The 21,536-nt window shown below is 38.8% G+C and overlaps 1 protein-coding gene across 4 annotated transcripts in view; it reads right to left on the bottom strand.

The window, feature by feature from the left end:
* The window catches only part of SORCS2 (sortilin related VPS10 domain containing receptor 2), a 562,584-nt gene that overhangs the window by 91,457 nt on the left and 449,591 nt on the right, over window positions 1-21,536 (bottom strand). For all 4 annotated transcript variants that reach the window (XM_082051270.1, XM_082051271.1, XM_082051272.1 and 1 more), the window contains exons 5-8: window positions 19,407-19,480; window positions 8,085-8,149; window positions 5,778-5,896; window positions 1,407-1,496 (exon numbers count right to left, since the gene is read on the bottom strand). In XM_082051270.1, coding sequence (XP_081907396.1) covers window positions 1,407-1,496; window positions 5,778-5,896; window positions 8,085-8,149; window positions 19,407-19,480 — 348 coding nt within the window. The remainder of the gene's footprint in view (window positions 1-1,406; window positions 1,497-5,777; window positions 5,897-8,084; window positions 8,150-19,406; window positions 19,481-21,536) is intronic.

The following is a 21,536-nucleotide window of genomic DNA, read 5'->3' as shown; positions in this document are numbered from 1 at the left end:
GGTTTCTTTCTGCTCTCCTGGCTTATTCTTTGCTTTCCTCCATTGCTCCTTACTTTTCTTCTGCCCCAGCATAGGTCATCCATGGGGTGCAGCCCCTTGGGGTGTCCCTGCCCCATCAGGAGCTGCCCAAGGGCTGCGCTCCCTCCAGGTGTGCACATCTGGCACGTTTTAACATTTAGAACTGGATATTCTCCTGTTGTCTTCCCAACTACACATTTTCACAGGAAAGCAGGCTACACTGAAGGCCTTAAGAGCACTGCAAAAATTATGTGGAAGGGTTGATATACTTACTGTCCTTGGCTATACATCTCTTGTCAAAGAGAAATAAATAAATAGTTATTTCCATTGTGCTACCAGAAGCATATCCCACATAATATCTGATAATTTTATTTGAGAGTTTTGTTAATATGCTGTATATTTAAATAAACAAGGAGACTACAGACCGCAACATTTTTTAAATAAAAAATGAAAAAATCAACTAAACACATTATTTGTTTTAGACCAATAACAACATATGGAGGAAACACATTGTACTCTGCTGTCCCTCATTAGATGAGTAATAAATTAAACCTATGCATTTCAAGGCATGTCTTAGTTCTCTACTAAGTGATGGAATCACATAGAATTACATGAAAAGGCAGGAACCTCAGGAGGTCTCTAGACTGACCTCCTGCTGGGATCAGGGTGAGCTGAGAGGCCAGACCAGGTTACACGGGGCTTTATCTAGTCGGCTGTTTAAAACCTTCAAGTCATTTTTCTTCAGGATTGCAGAAGCCTTGTAACTATACATAAAGTTATGGAACACATTAAATGCAGCACAAAACTTCAGCTGCATCCGTTAGACCACATGTAAATATCTGTCTGTGCTTTATTGCTAATTTACTATGCAAATATAGAAACCCTGTCACTATAAAAATATGCTTGACTGAAGGAACCTCTCAACAAGCCCTGCCATTCTGTTAAGTAATTAAAGTCCATATTGGGATTGTTTAATGAAATAGAGCACAATCAACTGGTAAAATTCCCTTATATTACTATTCATGCTTAGACTAGAAAGCACCATGTGGAATTAAACTGTAATTGATTCTTGAAAGAACACTTGTTCAACATCATTACATTGCCATTGGGTGTGTAGCACTGCTCAAAAACTCTTGTGGTAACTGATGACAAATAAGCTATCCTATGTTCTTGCCCTCCATGGTTTATGAGCTACTACTTTCCTGGAATAAAAATGGTAGGGTAAGAATATACCACAAATAAGATTCAGAAATCTTTGCAAGAAGAAACTGTGATCTCAGAATGATGAGGTTAAAAAAGAACAAAGCAAGTTTAGGTAGAAGGAGAAGAACAAAAACATATACATAAAAATACATACATAAATAGAAAGAAAAAAATTGTGTACTTACTTTTGGCAATGCATATTTTGGCAACTTCATCTGTACAAAGCCATTGCGACGGTAAGACACGTAATACTTCGTCCGATTTGCTGCTGTTGTCTATACAAAGGCAAAACAGAACCCTGTGATAGTTTATCTTAAATCTAAACAGTCTACAAAAGAAGACTATTCTTTTTAAGCTGCAACTGAAATATGTAGCTATTACTTCTACCGCATAGACTCAAACTCTTCTGTTCTTCCCTTCTTTAGGAAGAAAAAACGTTACTTAGCTCCTTCTTATTAGCATTTCATCTGTCTTGGACGATATCTGAGACATTAACACTGTCCCCAGGATTAGGTTTTATGTAAAATCCTCAGGAGCTCATGAAGATTTTCACCAAAGAAAGCCAACGGAAACATGCATTGAAAGGAACACTGCAGTATGACTATTACCCAGCAGCCACTTTTGCCTCTTTGTAACAGCAGGTACACTGGTCATTTTAAGACTTTTACCATATTTGCAAAAAAATAACCCAATGCAAACATTGCTCTAAACTACCAAAAGGAAGATTTCAAATAAACATCAATGAAAATACTCAACTAACAGCCACCCTAGTTTTTTTCCAATCAGTAATGTAACACCAAAATCTGTGCTGATATATAAATCAGCACATTGCCAACTAAGCCTCTTGAGAACCATCGAATTAGATTAGCAAAGGTTTCAGCCTTTAGTAAATAATATTTCACATTTTTTCCGTGTTTTTTCCCCTCAGAAGATCAGCAAGGCAACGGCTATTCAGTTATTTTAACTAAGTTTATAAAGGGTGGCTGCTTTGCAGGAATGGAGAGGTCAGAAAAGAAAATGGAAGAAGTGAAATGAAATGTGGAAAATGTTTCTCTGGTTGTCCACAACAAACTGAATTGTGGAACAGAAGCACAGACAGACTCATCTTTTTTCTTTGACTGAGGAAATCCATTGAAAATCCTGCCCTTATCTCACTGTTTTTCTCCTCAACTATTGTGCTTAAAAGGGGAACCTGATGTGGAAAACAGCCTCTCCTGAAGCATGCAAACTTGGCTTCGTAAAAATAGAGTTGATGCATGACAGCAGGTCCACAGGTCCACCTGCCTGAATATTTTAAAGATATCAAAGCATTTAACATTATTATAATTTCCACACTTCCTTTAAATCAATTTGCTTTTTTGTGGTTGAAAGAATGTGATGCCCTTTAGGAATGTGATTTGTTAAATGATGGATTAAACCAAAAACCTCACCATTTATTTAATTAGTGTTAAATAGCAGTCTTATCCATCTTTTCATAGCCTTCTTGTTCATTATGCATTTCTTTTATGTCACTCATTTTAAATGACTGAAGTTGATGCAAGGCAGCAGAGAATCGGAATTGAAGCAGCAAGCCTCACTGACATTAAAGATTGGTCTATGCTTAAAAACAGTGTTCAAACTTTAATCCTCCTACTAAAATCACCTCTGAACCTGACTGTCAGTGCAAACTGGTAAAGAAACGGGTATCAGAAAGTTCCTGATCTTTGTGGATATAGACATATATCCACATATATATCCATATATCCCATGGAGTTGAGATCTTCCTCTATGATGATAAGAGATTTAGGCCAGTATTAGCAGCAGGGACCTGTAATGCTTCGATTCACAGCTGCACACCTATGGGGATATGAGTGATGCCAGGGGCAATAAGACAGTCTCAAACTGTCCCCTCTTTTTGCACAGATAATTCTGCCCCATCTTCCTTCTGACAGATATTGCTGTGATATTAAGAGGAGCCCCTGGTCTGATTCTAACTTATATAGTAATATTCTAAGTTATATAGCAATATTTTAGTCTAGTGATAAAAGAATTTCCACGTTGTTTCCGAAATAGGCTGTTGCTCAGATGTGCAGCTTCTGTGTGGTTTCTCTGGAACAGGTACGCAGTGTCCTGCATCACACCTCACGGGTGGCTGCACTTCAGATGTGACTACAGAATCTCAGAGTTACCTTCTATCGTCCACTAATATCAACATGGCTACCTGTAAACTAATTTAGCAATAACAGGGGTTTGTACTACATACTGTGATTTACTGCAGATAAGCCTGAAGGAGGAGGAGATGTTTACCCTTTTTATGGAATACAAGCACATCTCATCTACTGGCATTGACATGTCTCACATCTACAGAGGCTACATTAACAATGCCATCATTTTAGTAGTAGCAACTGTCTGTTACTAGGTTGCACTTCGATTTTGTGTCTGCCCATGCCTGGCATGAGATAGAACAACAGCTCAAGATGCAATTATACAAGATGATTGTCTAAACAAAACTCCTGAAGAGGAAGCAGCCAGTATTTTGCTGAGCACAGCAGTCTGGAAGTTCACATGGTGAGAAGCACTTCTCACCATCTACACACCATAAAATGGATTTTACAGTTTGCCTGGGGGGGAGCTACAGATAATAATACCTTTGAGCAAAACGAGTGCTATGAGTGCTAGAACTGAGCTGAAAAATGCCTACTTTAATTCAAAACTTCTTTCACAAATCTATCTTGCTGTTTCTTTGTGGTGCTAAATGTTCTAAGGTATGTAGGCCCTTGAAACCGCTGTGTCAAAAAGAAAAGGACAGATATTTTGTGTTGTTATTAATCTACAAATCCTTCTGGAAGAAACAGCCACAAGGGTAGAAAGCTGCCAAGAAGCCAATCTGCTGTACACCAATGCAGTGGTTCGGAGACCTGTCCATTGGCATGATATTGCTTTTCCTGCAAAAGTCAATAAATAGACAAGCCTTGCAACAAACAAATCATATCAAAGTGTGCCGGTTTGACTGAAAATCAGTTAATTTTCTTTGTGCAATTAGAAACCTTTATTTTTCATAGCTAGCATGCTCATTATTTGGACTTAGATTGAGAACAAGCAGGTAACACCCCAGCACAGAGTTAATATTTTTAATTGCCATGGTCTGAGAGCCAAGGACGCTCCGAGTGCTCTGCCCACAGGTGTGAGACAGCGAGGAAGGGGGGGCGGGGGGCAGGCAGAGATGGGGCAGAGCTTGACTGACATCCAGATTGATCAATAAGAGTATTCCATCCCATTAGCATCATGCTAATTATTTAAGGAGAGTTGGGACCTTCCGTTCTGCTCTTCTGTTCTCACTCTTGCTCTCTCTGGGGTGCAGCCGGGGGAGGTCTGTGCAGGACGTTTGCTGTTTTGCAGAGGCCTCTGGGCTTTTCTGCATTTTTTCTCTCTTTGGGATCAGCTGCTGGGATCGGGCTGTTTCCTAGGACTGGCTGCTCAACGTGTTTGTGAGGAATTGTCTTCAGTATCTTTTATTTCTGTTTTATATATATATACTGGTAGAGTATTAATATTTTGTTATTTTATTAAACTATGTTTATCTCAATCCAAGTTTCTCCCTTCCCTTTGATTCTCTGCCCTATTGGGGCAGTGGGGGAGGAGGGTAAGAGAGGGGCCAAGTGAGCGGCTATCATGGTTGTAATGATAGCTCGGGTTAAACCACGACACAAAGCAAAAGAAAAATGATAGCCAGCCACTGAAGAAAGTATAAGCAATGTCCCTAGTAAAATCTTAAGAACAGGGAAGACATAACTGTTCTTTGAGAAGTTTGTAACTGTTAGATTCAAATCACAACCTGTCCCAAGCACATAAACCGAAATTTTCAAGTGTGCCTGAACTGGATTGCTGCCATAAGGCTGACGGAGTTCTAGCCCAGGTTTCTGCACACAGGTCTTGTAGTTTGTGAATGAAATAACCCCAATATAATTTGGACCATCAGAAGTTGCAGAAAAGTGTTTATGGACATGGTTTAGAGGTGGACCTGGCAGTGTTAGGTTTACAGTTGGACTTGGTGATTTTAAGGGTCTTTTCCAACCCAAACGATTCTATGAGTCTATTCTAAATTGCTGAAGCTCCCCAGCTATGGTCATTTCAGCCCTTCTGCTTCCCAAGCACAGCCATATAAGTTCTTTCCCAGCAAAAACTCTTCAAAGGAGAATCCATATGAAAAAGCTGAGCCACTACTCTCTCAGTGGCTTTCTTTGGCTGTTCTTCTCAGGGAACCTTTTTGTGCTATGGAGGTACTGGAAAGAACCCAGAAGAGGTTGTAAGCATAAGAACAGAAGGGTTGCATTCTACCTAACACACAAGTTTTATAAAAAGTTACCTGGAACCATGCAATCCACTTGAAAATTGTCATATAATTTAAGCTTGGTCAGACAGATAAGGTAACGCTTTGTTCCACGTAAAAAATCATAAATCATCATTCATGCTCTGGAACAGGTTTTTCCATACATCCAAATTACAGTGTTGCTGCACTCTTTAAGATTTTACTTTTGAATATGAAAATGGGCTGTCTCTCCAGAAAGTGGCAATACCTGAAGAAATATGTAGTCATCCTGCACAGTCAGAGAATCCCGATCAGTGCCACCAGCAAACTGGACTGTCATTGTCTTATCAGAGCAATTTTGAATCTGGCAAGTGATGTAGCGATAACCTGAGGGAAGAGAGACAGAAACATATGACAGGGGTATCAAGACAAAAAGGAAAAAGTGGTATAAAATGTTATTCATGTAGTGAAAGCGCTGCCTTTACCAGGTGAGTTAGTTGTAAAATTATTATATTAAACTCTCACACAAGAGTTTTTTCAGTCTCCAATGTACTCAGAATATATTAACTGCTTACAGTTCACATCATTCCCGGGAGGCAGCCTGTTATTATCCAAATTCTGCTGGTCCAGAGAGATTAGAGGTTAGATGAATGAGACATTCATGGGTGGGGATAATAGAATGAGCCTCTTTTCTCACTTAACCTATGCACAGAGCCGAATTATTCACATGGAGAAACGACAGCCTGACACAACATAACTGAAATCAATAGATCAGCCCTGGTATAAAATTGTGCTGGGTGAGAAGAGAATCAGACTCCGTTTAATAGACAGCGTGCAGAATTTTAAAGGCTATTTTCAAAGCTCTATAGGAAAGTTAAGACATGCTATTAAGACACTATTGGAACTGCTCTGTTGGGGCAGGACTTCTATATTCAGAGTTAATACCCTGCTGAAAAAGCCTGGACTGATTTACATTAGCGGAGGCTATGGCCCTTCTCTTCCTCTCCCGCTAACAACGGGCAAGGAAAATTCTCTCTGCCTGGATTGTTAGAACAGCATCACTGCAGTTTTGATGCAATCTGCTTTATCAGTGAGATGATGATAATACCTTACACCAACTGTGGCCCAAAGACCTTCTCCTGGCTTCAAAGCTTTGTACAGCTCACCTTTCCTCACAAGCTTTTGAGCACAAAGTATTTGAGTGACTGTCCCAAGTGCAGGTAGAAAAATGTTCCACGCACCATCCAGTGTTCAGATCATCAATTCTCAACACGCTCCAGATACAGTATGAAAATCTGAACAACACACCCCATGCACGTCCTTCATTACTTCACGTTACAGGGAAGTCCTTCACATTACAGTGTGATAGAAAATGCACTTCACACTTTATGGATTTCAATTAGAAAAGGTCAAACCAGTATAGTAGATACAAATATTTGTTTTAAAATCTGGATCTGTTTAAGAGGCAGTCAGAGTCAATCCAAGTTCTCCTGCTGATGTCCAAATCACCACCAGAAGGATATTTGAGCATGCACAGCAATGGGCCATGGAAATGTCTTGCAGCTATTCATCATTCACATAACTAGTATTATAGTTCTTTATCAGACAGGTAGTACAGAGATGCTGTTTCCACTCAATGGTGATGCTTGTACTGACCTTAAGTGCAAAAAGTGTTTTGAGAACCCAGCCAGGAGCTATTTAATGAGAGTTTTACTTTTTCTGCTGTTTCTGTTAAATAAATAAAAAAATAAATTTTTTCATCCAGCTCCTGAAGAATTTTCTTACCCTGTCTCTAAACAGAGCAGTTGATGGGGCTGTTTAGGGCTCACCAAGTCTCAGAAATCTCACTGCTAAAAGATTTAGAAACTTCGTCACCCAGGCTTTAACATGGCAACGTTCATTTTTTAATAGGGCTGAAATGAAGAAAAGCTTCTTGATAAGGGAAAGTCGAACTGTGCATTCTTTATAACTCATTTCTAAAGACTGCAGAGGAACTTAGATGATCCAATTCAAGGAATTATATTATATTTCAAGAGTGTAATTTGTAATAAGAAACTATACCAGCTTTCGGAATCATGGTGACTCTTTAGTACAGCACATCTTGACTGCTAATCTGCTTTTTCATTTATTTTCCTTTTGAAGTCGCAAAGTATACTGGATATCCTAACATGATGAAATTCTGAGAGAGGGTGCTTAGTGCAGCAGGACTGACATACGGAACGGTTCACTTTAACAGACACTTACCCAGCACTAACATTACACTGCCAGTTTTATTTGCAAATCAGGAAAAAATGTTCAATGTTTAACTGCCAGAATAAATTGCACTATTAATGGACATTTTCAATGGAGCATAGCATCTTGACATCAATTCATTTTAGAGTGGAAAACAAGTAAATTTTAAATTATACTGTATTTTTACATAAAAGGACAGCTTTGCTCACTACAGATAAACAGAGAATTTGACGCGCACAGTTTCTCTTCTGCCTAGTTTTAAAAATAATCAAAAAGTACTCTTTAAAACAAAGAGAAATGTCTATACACTAGGGTATCAATTGATCACATTTCATTTGCATACCTCCACTGGGGTCCTGGATTTCCATATGAACTAAATCAGGGTCTCCGTCAACTCCAGCAACAGCCCTGAGAACATAACATAATCAAGTTATGCAGAGCCAGTTACAGAATAATAAGTGTGTGGATGGAAGAAAAGAGAGGATTTCATACTAACCAGCTTTAACATTATAGCTGGGAAATTAAAATAAACCCCATTTATAATGTCCTGTTACTAACCTCTATCTCGAAACTATCTTTCCTGTACTTGACATAATGTTTTTCTTAAATTCCTTTAGAATCTCTTTTACTACAATATGCATACAAATTGGATCAACTAGAGGACAGAACACAAACAGGTATGAAATTGGAAACAAAACTTCATAATCATAAGTTGATATATATACATCGACACACAGATATGGACATGCTCACATGCACTGGGAAATGCTAGAGCACCTTTTTACAATTAACGTTTGATGTTTGAGACTACAAGGCAGATTTAGTGCTAAAAAAGACTTAGATTCCATTCTTATTAGAAGTATCTGAAACCTGACACACGGCTTCCATAACCCATTAATATTAATATATCTTTGGCTAGTATATTCAAGAAAAAAAGAGATTCCACTTTCACAAAGGAAGCAAGTGGAAAATAATTTTGAGAAGAACATCCTGAGACAGAAATTCAGTCAGAATTGATCAAGGTGTACTTTAACTTTGAAAAGGTGTAATGGAAATACAGGCTGATTTTCTCTTAATATCTCCCACATCTAATGTGCTCAGACAAAAGATGAGTTTTCTACCCTCAGGGCTTCCATCCCAGTCTGGGATTGGCAGCCCCAGCTGTTCTTTTTTCTGGACCTTCCATTGTCATGACTCTGTCAGATTCCGCAGAGAAAGCTTTGAGCTGATAGTTGTGCTGTCACTAAGTGAAGCAGAATCCAGTCCCAGTCCCAGAGCCACACTGCTCTTCACAAGGCTCTTCACTGGCATGGTAAGAGTCCATCAAGTCAGCAGATGTGAGCCGAAGACACTCAAAGGATATACATTGAGTGATAAAGAGCAGCTGGATGCGGATATTAAAAACCCCCACTAAAATACTTCAGAGAAAATTATAATTTTAATACAATTATTAATAATCAAATGCAATAAAGCTATACTTTGGATTGAAATTACATCATTGTTTAATGATTTTAATAGCATTGATTTATGAGGAGCGGTTAAAACTCAGACTCTGTAATTGGTGGCTCCTTGGGAACACAGGCCAGGCGAAGAGACTGGATGATTTCCACTGCTGTGTAATAACCAGAAATAATCACATATGCTGTTTTTCCCTAACAAGATAAATGATCAGTCCAAAGAAGAAAGGGGTGGGGGGAGGCATGAGTCTTCACCAAGCCATGAGATGTGAAAGAAATTGGTCTCTGAAACACAAACTACTCTAGCATTTTGGAGGTAACACACTAAGTCAGAGAAGATGCTATATTCACTGAGATGTGATAAGAACATATATGAATGGAGGGAAGTGATCTGTGAACTTTTTTGCTGTGTGAGCTGTATCTATTTTTTATATATTCACAACACCAAATAGAACCTGCTATCAACTCTGCAGTCAGCTTTTTGAAAGAAAGAAAAAATGTTTACTGAATATTTTACTTTTCTTTTGTGCTGGACCTCATGCAGCTGAACCACAAACTAACAAACTTTAGGGTTGAAATTTTCTGAAGCTCAGCCTGACATGATGATCAACATCAAAAACACAAATTTAGTTTTAAAGTACTTTTGAAACAACCTCTTCTGTATCTAATTTATCACACACAATTTCATAAGCACGGTTTGAAATATTTGTAAATATCTTTACTTTCTTGTATTTCTTTCAACACTTCAGAAGTGACAATGATCTCATGTCCACCACCCTCCTCCTAACAGCTGGCATAAGAAGCCTCTAATCTTGTTTCTAGTGATTTTAGTTGATCTGTCTTAATGAACAATGCATGGACATAGAAAATAAAAGTTTCCAACCGAGATTACCTTTCTACTTTAGACTTTTGAGTAGATGTGAATAAATCACAATGAAGGTGTTTGTTTGTTTGTTTGTTTGTTTTTAACCCAGTGAGGAAAATATGTAGTACTTCTTTCCCCCTGAAGTTCTGACATTTCCCCTACCCCTCCTTTTAAAATTACCCTTATTAACGAGGAGAACAGTTGCTTCCAAAAGGTAAGTCCTCTGTTCCTAAATCAGCTGGATCACCCCTCACAGTGTCCACTGACTACAAAGACTGTTTAGGATGACAGCTCCATACTGCAGTTTGACAAGCATTTCTTATCATTGCTCTGCCAATTGAAGCTATTCTATTCCGTGTCCCCAGTCTCGCCTTTCCTCCATCACCTCAGACCTTCCACTGAACTTGCCAGGCACCAGCATTGGGAATTGCTTAATTTAAAGGTGACCTTACAAAGGTCTAAGCCACAAGGCTGTCAAAAGAAACTACCATCAAGCTACACCTCTAGATCTCTAACTTTAGACAAGTCTGACAGGTGAGATGCATCTTTTAAGTACAGAGTTTACCCATTCTGGCACAAATTAAGCAAGCAGAACATTTCAAAAACATGGGTTGTGTATTTCATTAGTCTCATTGTACAGATGAGCTGTAACAGCAGAGACTCGGTTTACTCATGGAAGACTTTACACCCTCGAAGTCTACTTCCGAATGTCAGCTATAGAGCACAGTTTCCCAGCTCTGAAGTTCCTTTACCCAGCTTTACGAACGCTTAGTAACAGCCCTTTCCTCTTTTATTGAAAAAAAGACCTTATCTATTATGGCTGCTAAGAAAATCTTCAGCACACAGTACAACTAATGCAGAGAACCTGAAGCTATATCCCTGAGGAATAAACTAATTTACTCATTTCAGTGGACTCCTCCGCCAACAGTACTTTAAAAAGCAATACTGTTATTCCACTTGTGCTTAAATCATGAAGCAAAGGAAAAATCGTATGACCCTATGGAGGCTAAACACATTCTAGGACCCTCTGCCCATGCAATCTAACTTTCTTGAAATGATGGGCAAACAATGTACATACAGAACGCATACAGTAAATGATCCACTTTAAAGGAACTCTCTATTATATCTTTTTTCATATTGGGGGACAAATGCAAGACTTTTTTTTTTTTTTTCATTTTCATTTACAAACTTACTACTACCACAACATAAATGTGTTGTATCAGTGTAAAGGATTGTGTCTACACATCCATTCACCAGCACAGCTTACTGTTCCTCAGCTGGCTTTAGGATAGGATCTCTTCTGTCTTACAAAGCAGCTTAGTTAGAATTCCCCTACTTTTCTTCTCACAGTAGTATGCAATGAAAATGTTTATACCTCAGCAATTTGGGACCATTTCTTTGTTTATTTGTTTTACTTGGGTAAAAAAGGACTCACCACTGAATGTATGGTTTTCCGATTTGAGTTGTTTTAGCATTCTACATTCAACTGTTAAAATTCCACTGAAAATGCAGACTAATTTTAGATCAGACAAGTCTTCCTCTAGGAAAAGAAATATCTCCTTGACCATCTATACCATGCTAGATAAACTAAAATAAGTGCAACATGCCAGCACTTCAGATCACATAACAATGTGGTTACAACACTTCAGAATTAAAATAGCTTGACTTGACTGTAAAGTGGCGTAAATTAAGTGGCAGCCTCAATATGCGTCTCCCCTTTCCTGTGAACACAAGTTCCCACCATCTCCCTTGTACTTGTCTGACACCATGCTGAGCCTCTCAGGAAAACTAGTTACGTAGAGTGTCATTTTAGAACTTTTTTGAGGGACTACTTTTCTGTTTCTTAAATCATTAGATCACGCTGGCAGTTAAGCATCAATCCTGTGGAAGAAAAATAGCAAAATACTCCTCCTTTCGGTGATGCAGAGGTGAAATTGCCCCAGCCCCAGTGCAGCCTTTGTGCATGTCTAACCTCATTCCCTGGAGGTGTTTAAAAGGCATGTAGACGAGGTTCTCAGGGACATGGTTTAGTGCTAGAGTTAGGTTAGGTTGTATTTGGACTTGATGATCCTGAGGGTCTCATCCAACTGAAACGATTCTATGATTTATGTCATGAAGCTGCATCTAATAAAACACGATGAGAAGCAGAGGGAAATCAGGACACTTTTGTTTCCATTCAGGCCTGAATTTGGCCTCCCGAGGGACACTAGAGCTCTTTCTTATGCATGCACTTTTTTAGAATTTAGGAAAGTTCACCTGAAAGATTAGCTGTTGTATGACCTAATTGTTCATGTCTCTGCATTAGTGCTCTGCCAGGTAATTCCGCTGACCTTAACAGCATTACATCAGCAAGAAAATGGGGTAATGAAAGGGACTAACAAGCCCTCTGCATCTGCCTTGGTCTCTGTATAAATGTATGCTCCATGATATAACCACTAGGTATTTTATAATCTTAAATAGCCATGATAAATAACTTAGATTCTAAGAATTCAGAACTTTCTGTTAAGAAGTCCAGTTATGAGACCTTCAGCATTATTTTAATAATAATCTTTCTTTTATTCAGCTACCTCTCTTCTTCACAAACTGCTCCAGTATTTTCTTATTCTAGTTGTACGCACTATTAGAAAACCACCGACAGACACCTGAAATATTATATTTATATAATATACATAAACAAAAATGACCACAGGCACGTAACACTACACATCTCAAAAAGTGAATCATAAGCATGAATCCTTCACATGGTAGTTACAATTCATATTTTACTTCAAGCAGGAATCTCTTGTTTCCAGTAGTCTGGGCTCATTTTGTAGGGAAGCAGTTGTCTGCAAACACTAATCCACACAGCAGAGCTGGAGTGGCTTGTCACTGGCATGGGTTGACCTTGGCTGGCCACCAGGTTCCCAGCAAGCTGCTCTATCACTCCCCCTTCTTAACAGGGCAGGGGGGAAAAATAAGATGAAAAGCTTTGGGTTGAGATAAGGAGAGAAAGATTGTTCACCAATTACTGTCATAGGCAAACCAGACTTGACTTGCGAAAGATTAATTTAATTTATTGCCAACTAATAACAGAATATAAGAGTGAGAAACAAAACCCGAAACTAAAGAAAAAACCTTCTCAGACTCAGCTTCATTCCTTGACTCTTCTACCTTCTCCCCCTCAGCAGCACAGGGGGACAGGGAATGGGTGTTGGGGTCAGTTCATCACGCGTTGTCTCTACTCCTCCTTCCTCCTTTCACTCTTCCCTGCTCCAGTATGTGCTCCCTCCCATGAACTTCTCCAATGTGGGTCCTTCCCATGGGCTGCAGTCCTTCAGGAACAGACTGCTCCAGCGTGGATCCCCCATGGGGTCACAAGTCCTGTCAGCAAACCTGCTACAGCATGAGCTCCTCTCTCCATGGGACCACAGGTCCTGCCACGAGTCTGCTCCAGTGTGGGGTCTCCATGAGGTCACAGCCTCCTTTGGGTACATCGCCCTGCTCTGGTGTGGGGTCCTCCATGTGCTGCAGGTGGAGATCTGCTCCACCATTGATGTCCATGGGCTGCAGGAGGACAGCCAGCCTCACCACTCTCTGTACCGTGGGCTGCAGGGGAATCTCTGCTCCAGCATCTGGAGCATCTCCTGTCCATCCTTGTTCACTGACCTTGGTGTCTGCAGGGCTGTTGCTCTCATGTTTTCCCCTCTCTCACAGCTGTTGTTGCATAGCTTTTTCCCCCTTTCTTAAATGTGTTATCAGAGAGATGCCACCAGCATCACCCACAGGCTCAGCTTTGGCCAGCGGTGGGTGTGTCTTGGAGTCGGCTGGAACTGGCTCTGTGCAACATGGGGGCAGCTCCTGGTCTCTTCTCACAGAAGCCCTGAATGTCCAGGCTAGCAAACCTTGCCACATAAAGACAATACAGTCATACACATCACCACACAGATCGAAATAGAAACAAATACCATCAGAAGTGATTACATCAAATGTAAGAATGACTGCCCACACAGATTCTTGGCTTCCCACACAAGAGCCATTCACACAGAATTCCATGTTAAAGACCCAGTGAAATCCTCTTTGCATTTCTTTCTCCTCAGGGCATAACATCCCAGAATTCCCTCTTTCACCTGACACTTGAATAGCCAGGAACCTGCTACACTTGACGTTAATTGGTATGGCTGTGATGGATTATTCGTGTGGGACTTCATGATGAGAATAGAACTTCAAAGCCCCTGAGAACAACTGCTCCACCCAAATAAACTCGTCATTTTTTATTTTTATGTTCTCACCTCTCATGAAAATGGAGAACTTACAGCTAAAAATAAGAGCAACAGATGCCTACAGCATAGGACTCGCATGTCCTAGTGAGTTGAGGGTGAACCATTTCTGAGCCTCCAAGACACAGTCATAAAGGAAACGTGCTGAGCCTAATTCTCTGGTAATTACCTATTCACCACTTAATGTCCTGGGGTCAGTTTGTGCTGGTGTAGACAGCTGATTCACAATCTATTCTTTGCTTCTGTATTACTAAGCTCTATTTTGAGAAATCAAAAGGAACTTAACTGGTGCATAGGACAGGAAACTGTTGGAGAGGGTCCAGCGTAGGGCAACAAAGATGATTAAGGGAGTGGAGCATCTCCCTTATGAGGAAAGGCTGAGGGAGCTGGGTCTCTTTAGTTTGGAGAAGAGGAGACTGAGGGTGACCTTATTAATGCTTATAAATATATAAAGGGTGAGTGCCATGAGGATGGAGCCAGGCTCTTCTCGGTGGCAAACAATGATAGGACAAGGGGTAATGGGATCAAGCTGGAACACAAGAGGTTCCACTTAAATTTGAGAAAAAACTTCTTCTCAGTGAGGGTGACAGACACTGGAACAGGCTGCCCAGGGAGGTTGTGGAGTCTCCTTCTCTGGAGACATTCAAAACCCGCCTGGACATGTTCCTGTGCGACCTCACCTAGGCGTTCCTGCTCCAGCAGGGGGATTGGACTAGATGATCTTTTGAGGTCCCTTCCAATCCCAAACATACTGTGATACTGTGGTGCATAAGCCTTGGGGACTGAGAGAATAGCAGCAGAGCCAGAAGAATCCCAGACTGTACTACTCTCTTCTTCTCAAGGATTACCACATAACACACTATTCTTTTTTTTAAAATGGTCTTGTATATAAAACCAATTACATACCATGTGACGTTTGAGTGCTTAATGTTTCACTGGGATAGGTCATATAATTCTCTAAAGTGATGTCTTTGCATTCCCTCCTACCAATACACCAAGAACCAGAAAAATTACCTATACAGGTTGAGTACTATGACATCCCTTAAACAGAAATCATCACACTGGGGCAAGACTGCATGGCCGGTTGCAGTTTATATGCAGCATTAAAACTGATCACAAAGTTTCTTAATTTTACAGCACAAGAATTTGCTCAAAATTAAAAGTTTTCACACTAAATAAAAAAGGATTTGAACCTTCCTAGCTAATGTTTATGGAGAAAAATACTCTAAATGTTGAGAAAAAATAAGAGTTTTGTTTTGAACTGCAACAGGACTTAGTATTAATTTTATTAAGTTAATTTCAAATCCACATTTCATGATTTTCCTTTAAATAATTATAAAAAGTTTTTAAATTAATAATGTCAGAACATTTATTTTCAGTATTTCCGTTTTTTATAAAAAGGGATTTTTGTTTGTTGTTTTTTTTCCTATATTTTGATTTTTTTGCTTCAACTTGGATGAGAAAACAATCAAAGAAAAACAAAGATATTTCTAGAATACATCTGTTTTGCAACTATCTTTATATCTCTCTGTAGCCTTAGAGCTGTTATGTTTTTAGAACAGACTAGACTAAAATATTTTAAGTTGGAAGGGACCTAAACCAATCATCTAGGCCAACTGCCTGGCCACTTTAGGGCTGACCTAAAAGTTCAAGTATGTTATTAAGGGCATTGTCCAAATGCCTCTTAAACACTGACAGACTTGGATCATCTCTAGGAAGCCTGTGTTGTCTCCTAAGATGCTAAAGGAAGAAAAATAGCTATGAGAGATTAGTCAACTTTTCTTTCCAAAAGAATAAATTAAACAATTTGGGAAACCAGCTATGAGGGGGTAAGAAAATGACACACTATATCACAGATGGGAAGAAAATATTTTTGTGTTCCTAAAATACAGATGGTAGTATACACTCTCTACTGATATGAATCATCTTTCCATTAGTTCCACTATCATGAAAGACCAATTTCATATATTAAATCTGCAAAGAGACTTAAAGGATGGTCGAAAACACTTGGAAAAAAAAAAAAAACAAAGCCTAGAATGTTATTTTAATATATTGCTTATAAACCTATAGTAATATATCTGCGCAAAAATAATTTAAAATACTCAGTCCCTACTGACCTTCCCTTAATACAAATACATAAGATATGCCATTAAATTAATTGCATTCAGATTTTCATTCAGTAAAAAAAAAGCTTCTTCAGGAAATGCACAAAAATCTGGTTGGTGCTGCAGGCACAGAAAAGAAATTGTTTTTACAAAGCACAGGAAAATATTATGACTGACAATATTTGTAATTATCAGGCTGAAATAAAATTAGGCTATATTATCAACTTCAGCGGTAGTGCTCAACTGAAATAAAAAAAGAAACATCTGCTAAAGATCTGGCCAGTCAAATGTTCCTGACATAAGCAGCCAGTATCAGTAAGACACATGCCCTCATTTATAAGAGATGTACAATTAGTTTGAATTAATTTCACCTATCTTTAACACAGCAAATATTATATATTGCCAAGAAAACAGTACTGGATTTAATGTCCTAATAGTCAAGGTATGACAAAGCCCATATTCTAACATCTGTTGAAAATTACTACACAAATACATTTTCTATCCAGCACTTGGATAACAATGACAGAGAAACTCCCACTGGGAATCCAACATGTCCAACCCTCCACTCGCAGCAGATTCTTTATAAAATGCGATGTCCCATATGATATTGGAAGTAAAAGATATTTATAGATCTTTATTTATGTGGAAGTTTAAGAGAAGGATCATTTGGTACTCATGAGGCACTAAAATTCTGCTCCCAAATTCTTGCTGTTGCTGGTTGATACAGTTCTTGAGAGAAGCCAGAATGGTCTATAGGCAGAAAAGGGGAAACAAAAGCCTAGAAAGTATTTCTGTTATGAATGTACAGACTCATAAAATTTATTATTCTTATCTGAGAGGAGTGTGACGTTTATGAACAACCATGACTCTGAAGTACTGCAAGGGAGTTATTCCTATCAAAGCTCCAGGACACTTCCCTGATTGTGTCTGAATGATATAAGGAAACATAAGGATTCATGAAACACAGCAAAACACAGACTTAATATTAAACATACACTTGCTGGCTTTAATTCTTACATTAAAACAAACAAACAATCAAAAACAAAAAAACCCACACACAAAACAAACCACCAAACAAACAAGCAAAAAGAAACCATTGACAGATTGTTTGGGTCAGACCAAAACTGACACGTATTTCAGTGGTATGCTACCTTTTTCATAATGTAAATGTGCTAAATATACCTAGACTCAGATAAGAAAAACATCACTAAACAAGTCTGCAAGGGAGGGGCTTTCTGTCCTTTCTTACCTGTTAGTGGCTTTGATGGTTTTCAGACCTAACACATTTGAAGAACTCCTTTGATTAACGACAGAGCCACATGCCCTCCTGATTTATACCTTGTATAATCTTGCTAAAGAAAAATCAGTCATAAGGCAGACGTAGCATTTCTGACCCACTGTGTTACTTTTAAATGATTATTCTCTTTCATGTGGTAGTTAAGACCTGTAAAGTGTATTGTCCATGAAACTTCAGCTGCTGTGCAGAAGTAAGTTCCTCAATAAGGCTACTTTTTGCAGGAGCAAGTAAGCAGAAAGTGTCAGGCTGATTCAAGTATTTCAGCAGAAAAGGCTGAGACAAACTGAAGTAAATCAGATGGGTGTTACAAACCAACTGCATGCTGTTTTTTTTAAAGTATGGACTGTAAGTAGGTTGCAGATTGAAAATTACGCACTTGAAAGTATGAAAAAGCTCCCTTGATATGGCCAGAGATAATCATACCAAGAGGGCAGCGAGGCGGGTTAGGTCTTGTGCTCCCAGATCTTTCAAGGAGGCTTTGATCTGTGGATGGACAACATCCCCCCAGGTCAGGTTACACTTTGGGCCAATTTACCTGTAGGTATCGTAACAGTTCTGTGTGCTTTGTAGCCTCTAAACCAGTCATTTAAGTAGGTTGGGGGTTTGTTTGGTTTGTTTTTCTCCAAGTATGGCCAGGATAAGTATATATTTCGACTTAAGAGAAAAGCAACTACCTGAGAAACAAGGATGACAGCATGTAAGCCAAACACACCACAATTCTTGCAACCAAGATCACGTAAATCCATTTCAATACTGGCAACACTACCAGCAAACGGCAAAATTTTGCTTAAAGCCATACATTGCTCCATAGACACACGGCTAATTGTACTTCATGTAATTGACACAGATCAGAGTCCTTCTACAGCTAAAATCAAAAGACATTTAGGGAACAGAAACGTCTACCATGCTATGACTAATCCTGTAATAAAAAGTACCAATTATTGGCAATGATAAAGTTATGCAGAGTCTATACTTACACACTGAAGTAAAATGTGCAAGGGGGAATTCTCTGGCTTTTTCAGTAGAGATCAGATAAATGCTGAGTGTACAAATGACCATTTAAAAATGCAAAATCAATTAAAAACACTACCAAAAAGCTACATTTTGTGTAAAAGAAGTTCTATACTTTTCAAATTAATTTCATTTGTATAAAAAACAGGCGTTGACTTATTTTGTCAACCTGCTTAAATCACTTGTTAAACATTTTGATAGACTGCAAAATATTTGGGCTGAAAATGAAATGATTTGATATATGTGTACTCAATAGCGTCATATTTTTCACCAGTTTCCTTAATAGTCTAAGTTTATATATGACTTCAGTTAATAAGTCTGATTCAACCTCTCTTAAAAAATTGTTATAGATTTTTCTTGGCAAAAAGACTTCTTTCCTTACTAAAGATCAATTTCACCAGTAAAACAAAAAGCAATTTCATTGGACATTACAGCTGTCTTTAAATCTTGGGCTCCATAGATCCAAACCTGTAACCCTTTTAAGTGCTGACAGCCGGTATAATCACTGGCGAATGAATTTGCAATAGTGGACGCAGCAACACTGACATACTCAAGCTGCAAAAGACACCAAAGGCTTGTACTGTCCCCATCAGTACCTCTGAAAACATCTTTCTTGATTATAATGAGATTCTTTTGCTGATCATTTTGTATTTGGAAAATAACAGGCTACTTACCAAAAAATATGATCTTTCGAAACTCGTTCCTGCAGAAGGATCCATTTTTTCCCCAAGTCAATGGATACATAAACCTACAAAATAATAACAATTAGAGTAAAATTAGATGATAGGAAATGGTTAATGATGCACATCTTCATAGACAGGTCCTATGTCACTATTAAATTGACAGATTGTACACCAATTAAAAAAAAATAATCTTTATCAGGAACTCCCTATGATGTTTTTCAGAGTAATAACCTTCCATAGACAAAATCTGTTAAAACATAATCTATAATGACCAAAACTCAATTACAATGTCTTCTTGTGAATCATTAAAACAATTCACAGTTCTTTTCTACCTCGGATGGCAAAAGGACAGTTTTCTTCTTCTCATTCATTCACCAAACAAGCACAAATGTTCCCCTTGTGCTTCAAGCCTTAATTCCTTCAAAAACACTTAAGACAGAAAATCAATGGATTTTAAACTCTGCTAAAACAGCACCAAAGATATTACAGAAATGCCTAAGGGATTTGATGAGGAGAAATGTACTTTAGGGCTTGTTTCATGGATACCAGTTTGTGACCTGTCAGAAATGGTCACCCAGCAGAGGCAGAAGGTCGCCTCATAAGAAGGACAATGAAATACTAGAGAGAGTGCAGAGGAGGCAACAAAGCTGGTGAGGGGTCTGGAGCACAAGTGTGATGAGGAGCAGTTGACGGAAATGGGGCTGTTCAGCCTGGAGAAAAGGAGGCTGAGGGGAGACCTTATCCCTGTCTGCAACTACCTGAAAGGAGGTTGTAGCATGGAGGGGGTTGGTCTCTTCTCCCAAGTGACAAGTGATAGGACAAGAGGAAATGGCCTCAAGTTGCACCAGGGGAGGTTTCGATTGGATATTAGGAAAAAATTCTTCCTGGAAAGGGTTGTCAGGCATTGGAACAGGCTGCCCAGGGAAGTGGTGGAGTCACCATCCCTGGAGGAGTTTAAAAGGAGTTTAGACGAGCTACTTAGGACATGGTTTAGTGCTAGAGTTAGGTTATGCTTAGACTCGATGATCCTGAGGGTCTCTTCCAACTGAAATGATTCTATCATTCTATGAGGAAGAGAGCTCCAGCTCCACTTTCCCTCTGAACAGTTCACCCCTGGTATGAAAGAAAATGCTAATAAGACGGATAGATATCAAGAGTGCAGATAAAAGCTGTTTTCCCCAGAAGAACATGGGATATAAAATAGCTATTAGAAAATCTCCCTCCTTCAACATTTGCCTTTATAATGTGTTTCTTTTAGTTAAAATAGGAAATATCTACTGGACTTCTAAAAAGACAGATTTAAGACCCCCTGCTGTCTGTATGCACTTCTTATTTGATCCAATTTACATATAATCGTTTCTCTCTTAATATTTCTAATAGGGAAAGAAAGGCAAGTAAAATTGTTATTCTCTGATGTCAGTATAAGTCACTAGTTCAGTTGCTGATTGTTCTGGGGGAAGGTATCTTATGAAGACTAAAAATGTTTTTGTTTTAAAATGACAGTTTCAATGACAAATGGAAAAAAAAAAAGGCAGACAAAAAAAAAAAATCACAAAAACACCAAAACCACCACGACCACCACAAACCACACAACACTATTATATATTAAGATCTACAGAAAACCAGCACTATTAATATGTAAAGGCTGAGATAATTTATCTCAGCATAAACTCTATGGGTAAATTTACTAAAATCTGAATTAGAGATAAAATAGTATTTCCCAGTTACTCTGCTTTTCACAATGACTGGGCTTTGTTCCACTGCATGCTCAATTAAAGCAGGTAGACCACAGTTCGGGTAAGAAACTACAATCAGGACTCATATTGCTTACTTCAGGCCTTCACCCACTCAATGCACAGACAGAAATGATCAGTGACCAAAAAGTCTCCAACCTCAGATCTAAATACACATGCACACATTCAACTTCCCTTAATAAAAAAAACCAAACATGAACCATGTGTGTTTTGGTTTTTAACAGGTACATGTAATAAAACCACTAAATTAGATAAGATATGAGGTGAAAAGAGTTGTATTAGTGGACAGCTAAAATCTCTGGCTTCAGCAAACACACCTAATGGTTGTTATAATGTTTATTGCCACGCATGTAATAAATGTGTAGAA

Source organism: Streptopelia decaocto (assembly GCF_964273445.1).
Source record: "Streptopelia decaocto genome assembly, chromosome: 4".
In the NCBI taxonomy this organism is placed as follows: domain Eukaryota; kingdom Metazoa; phylum Chordata; class Aves; order Columbiformes; family Columbidae; genus Streptopelia; species Streptopelia decaocto.
The sequence above is the reverse complement of the archived record's forward strand: the minus strand, read 5'-3'. Positions and strand labels throughout refer to the sequence as shown.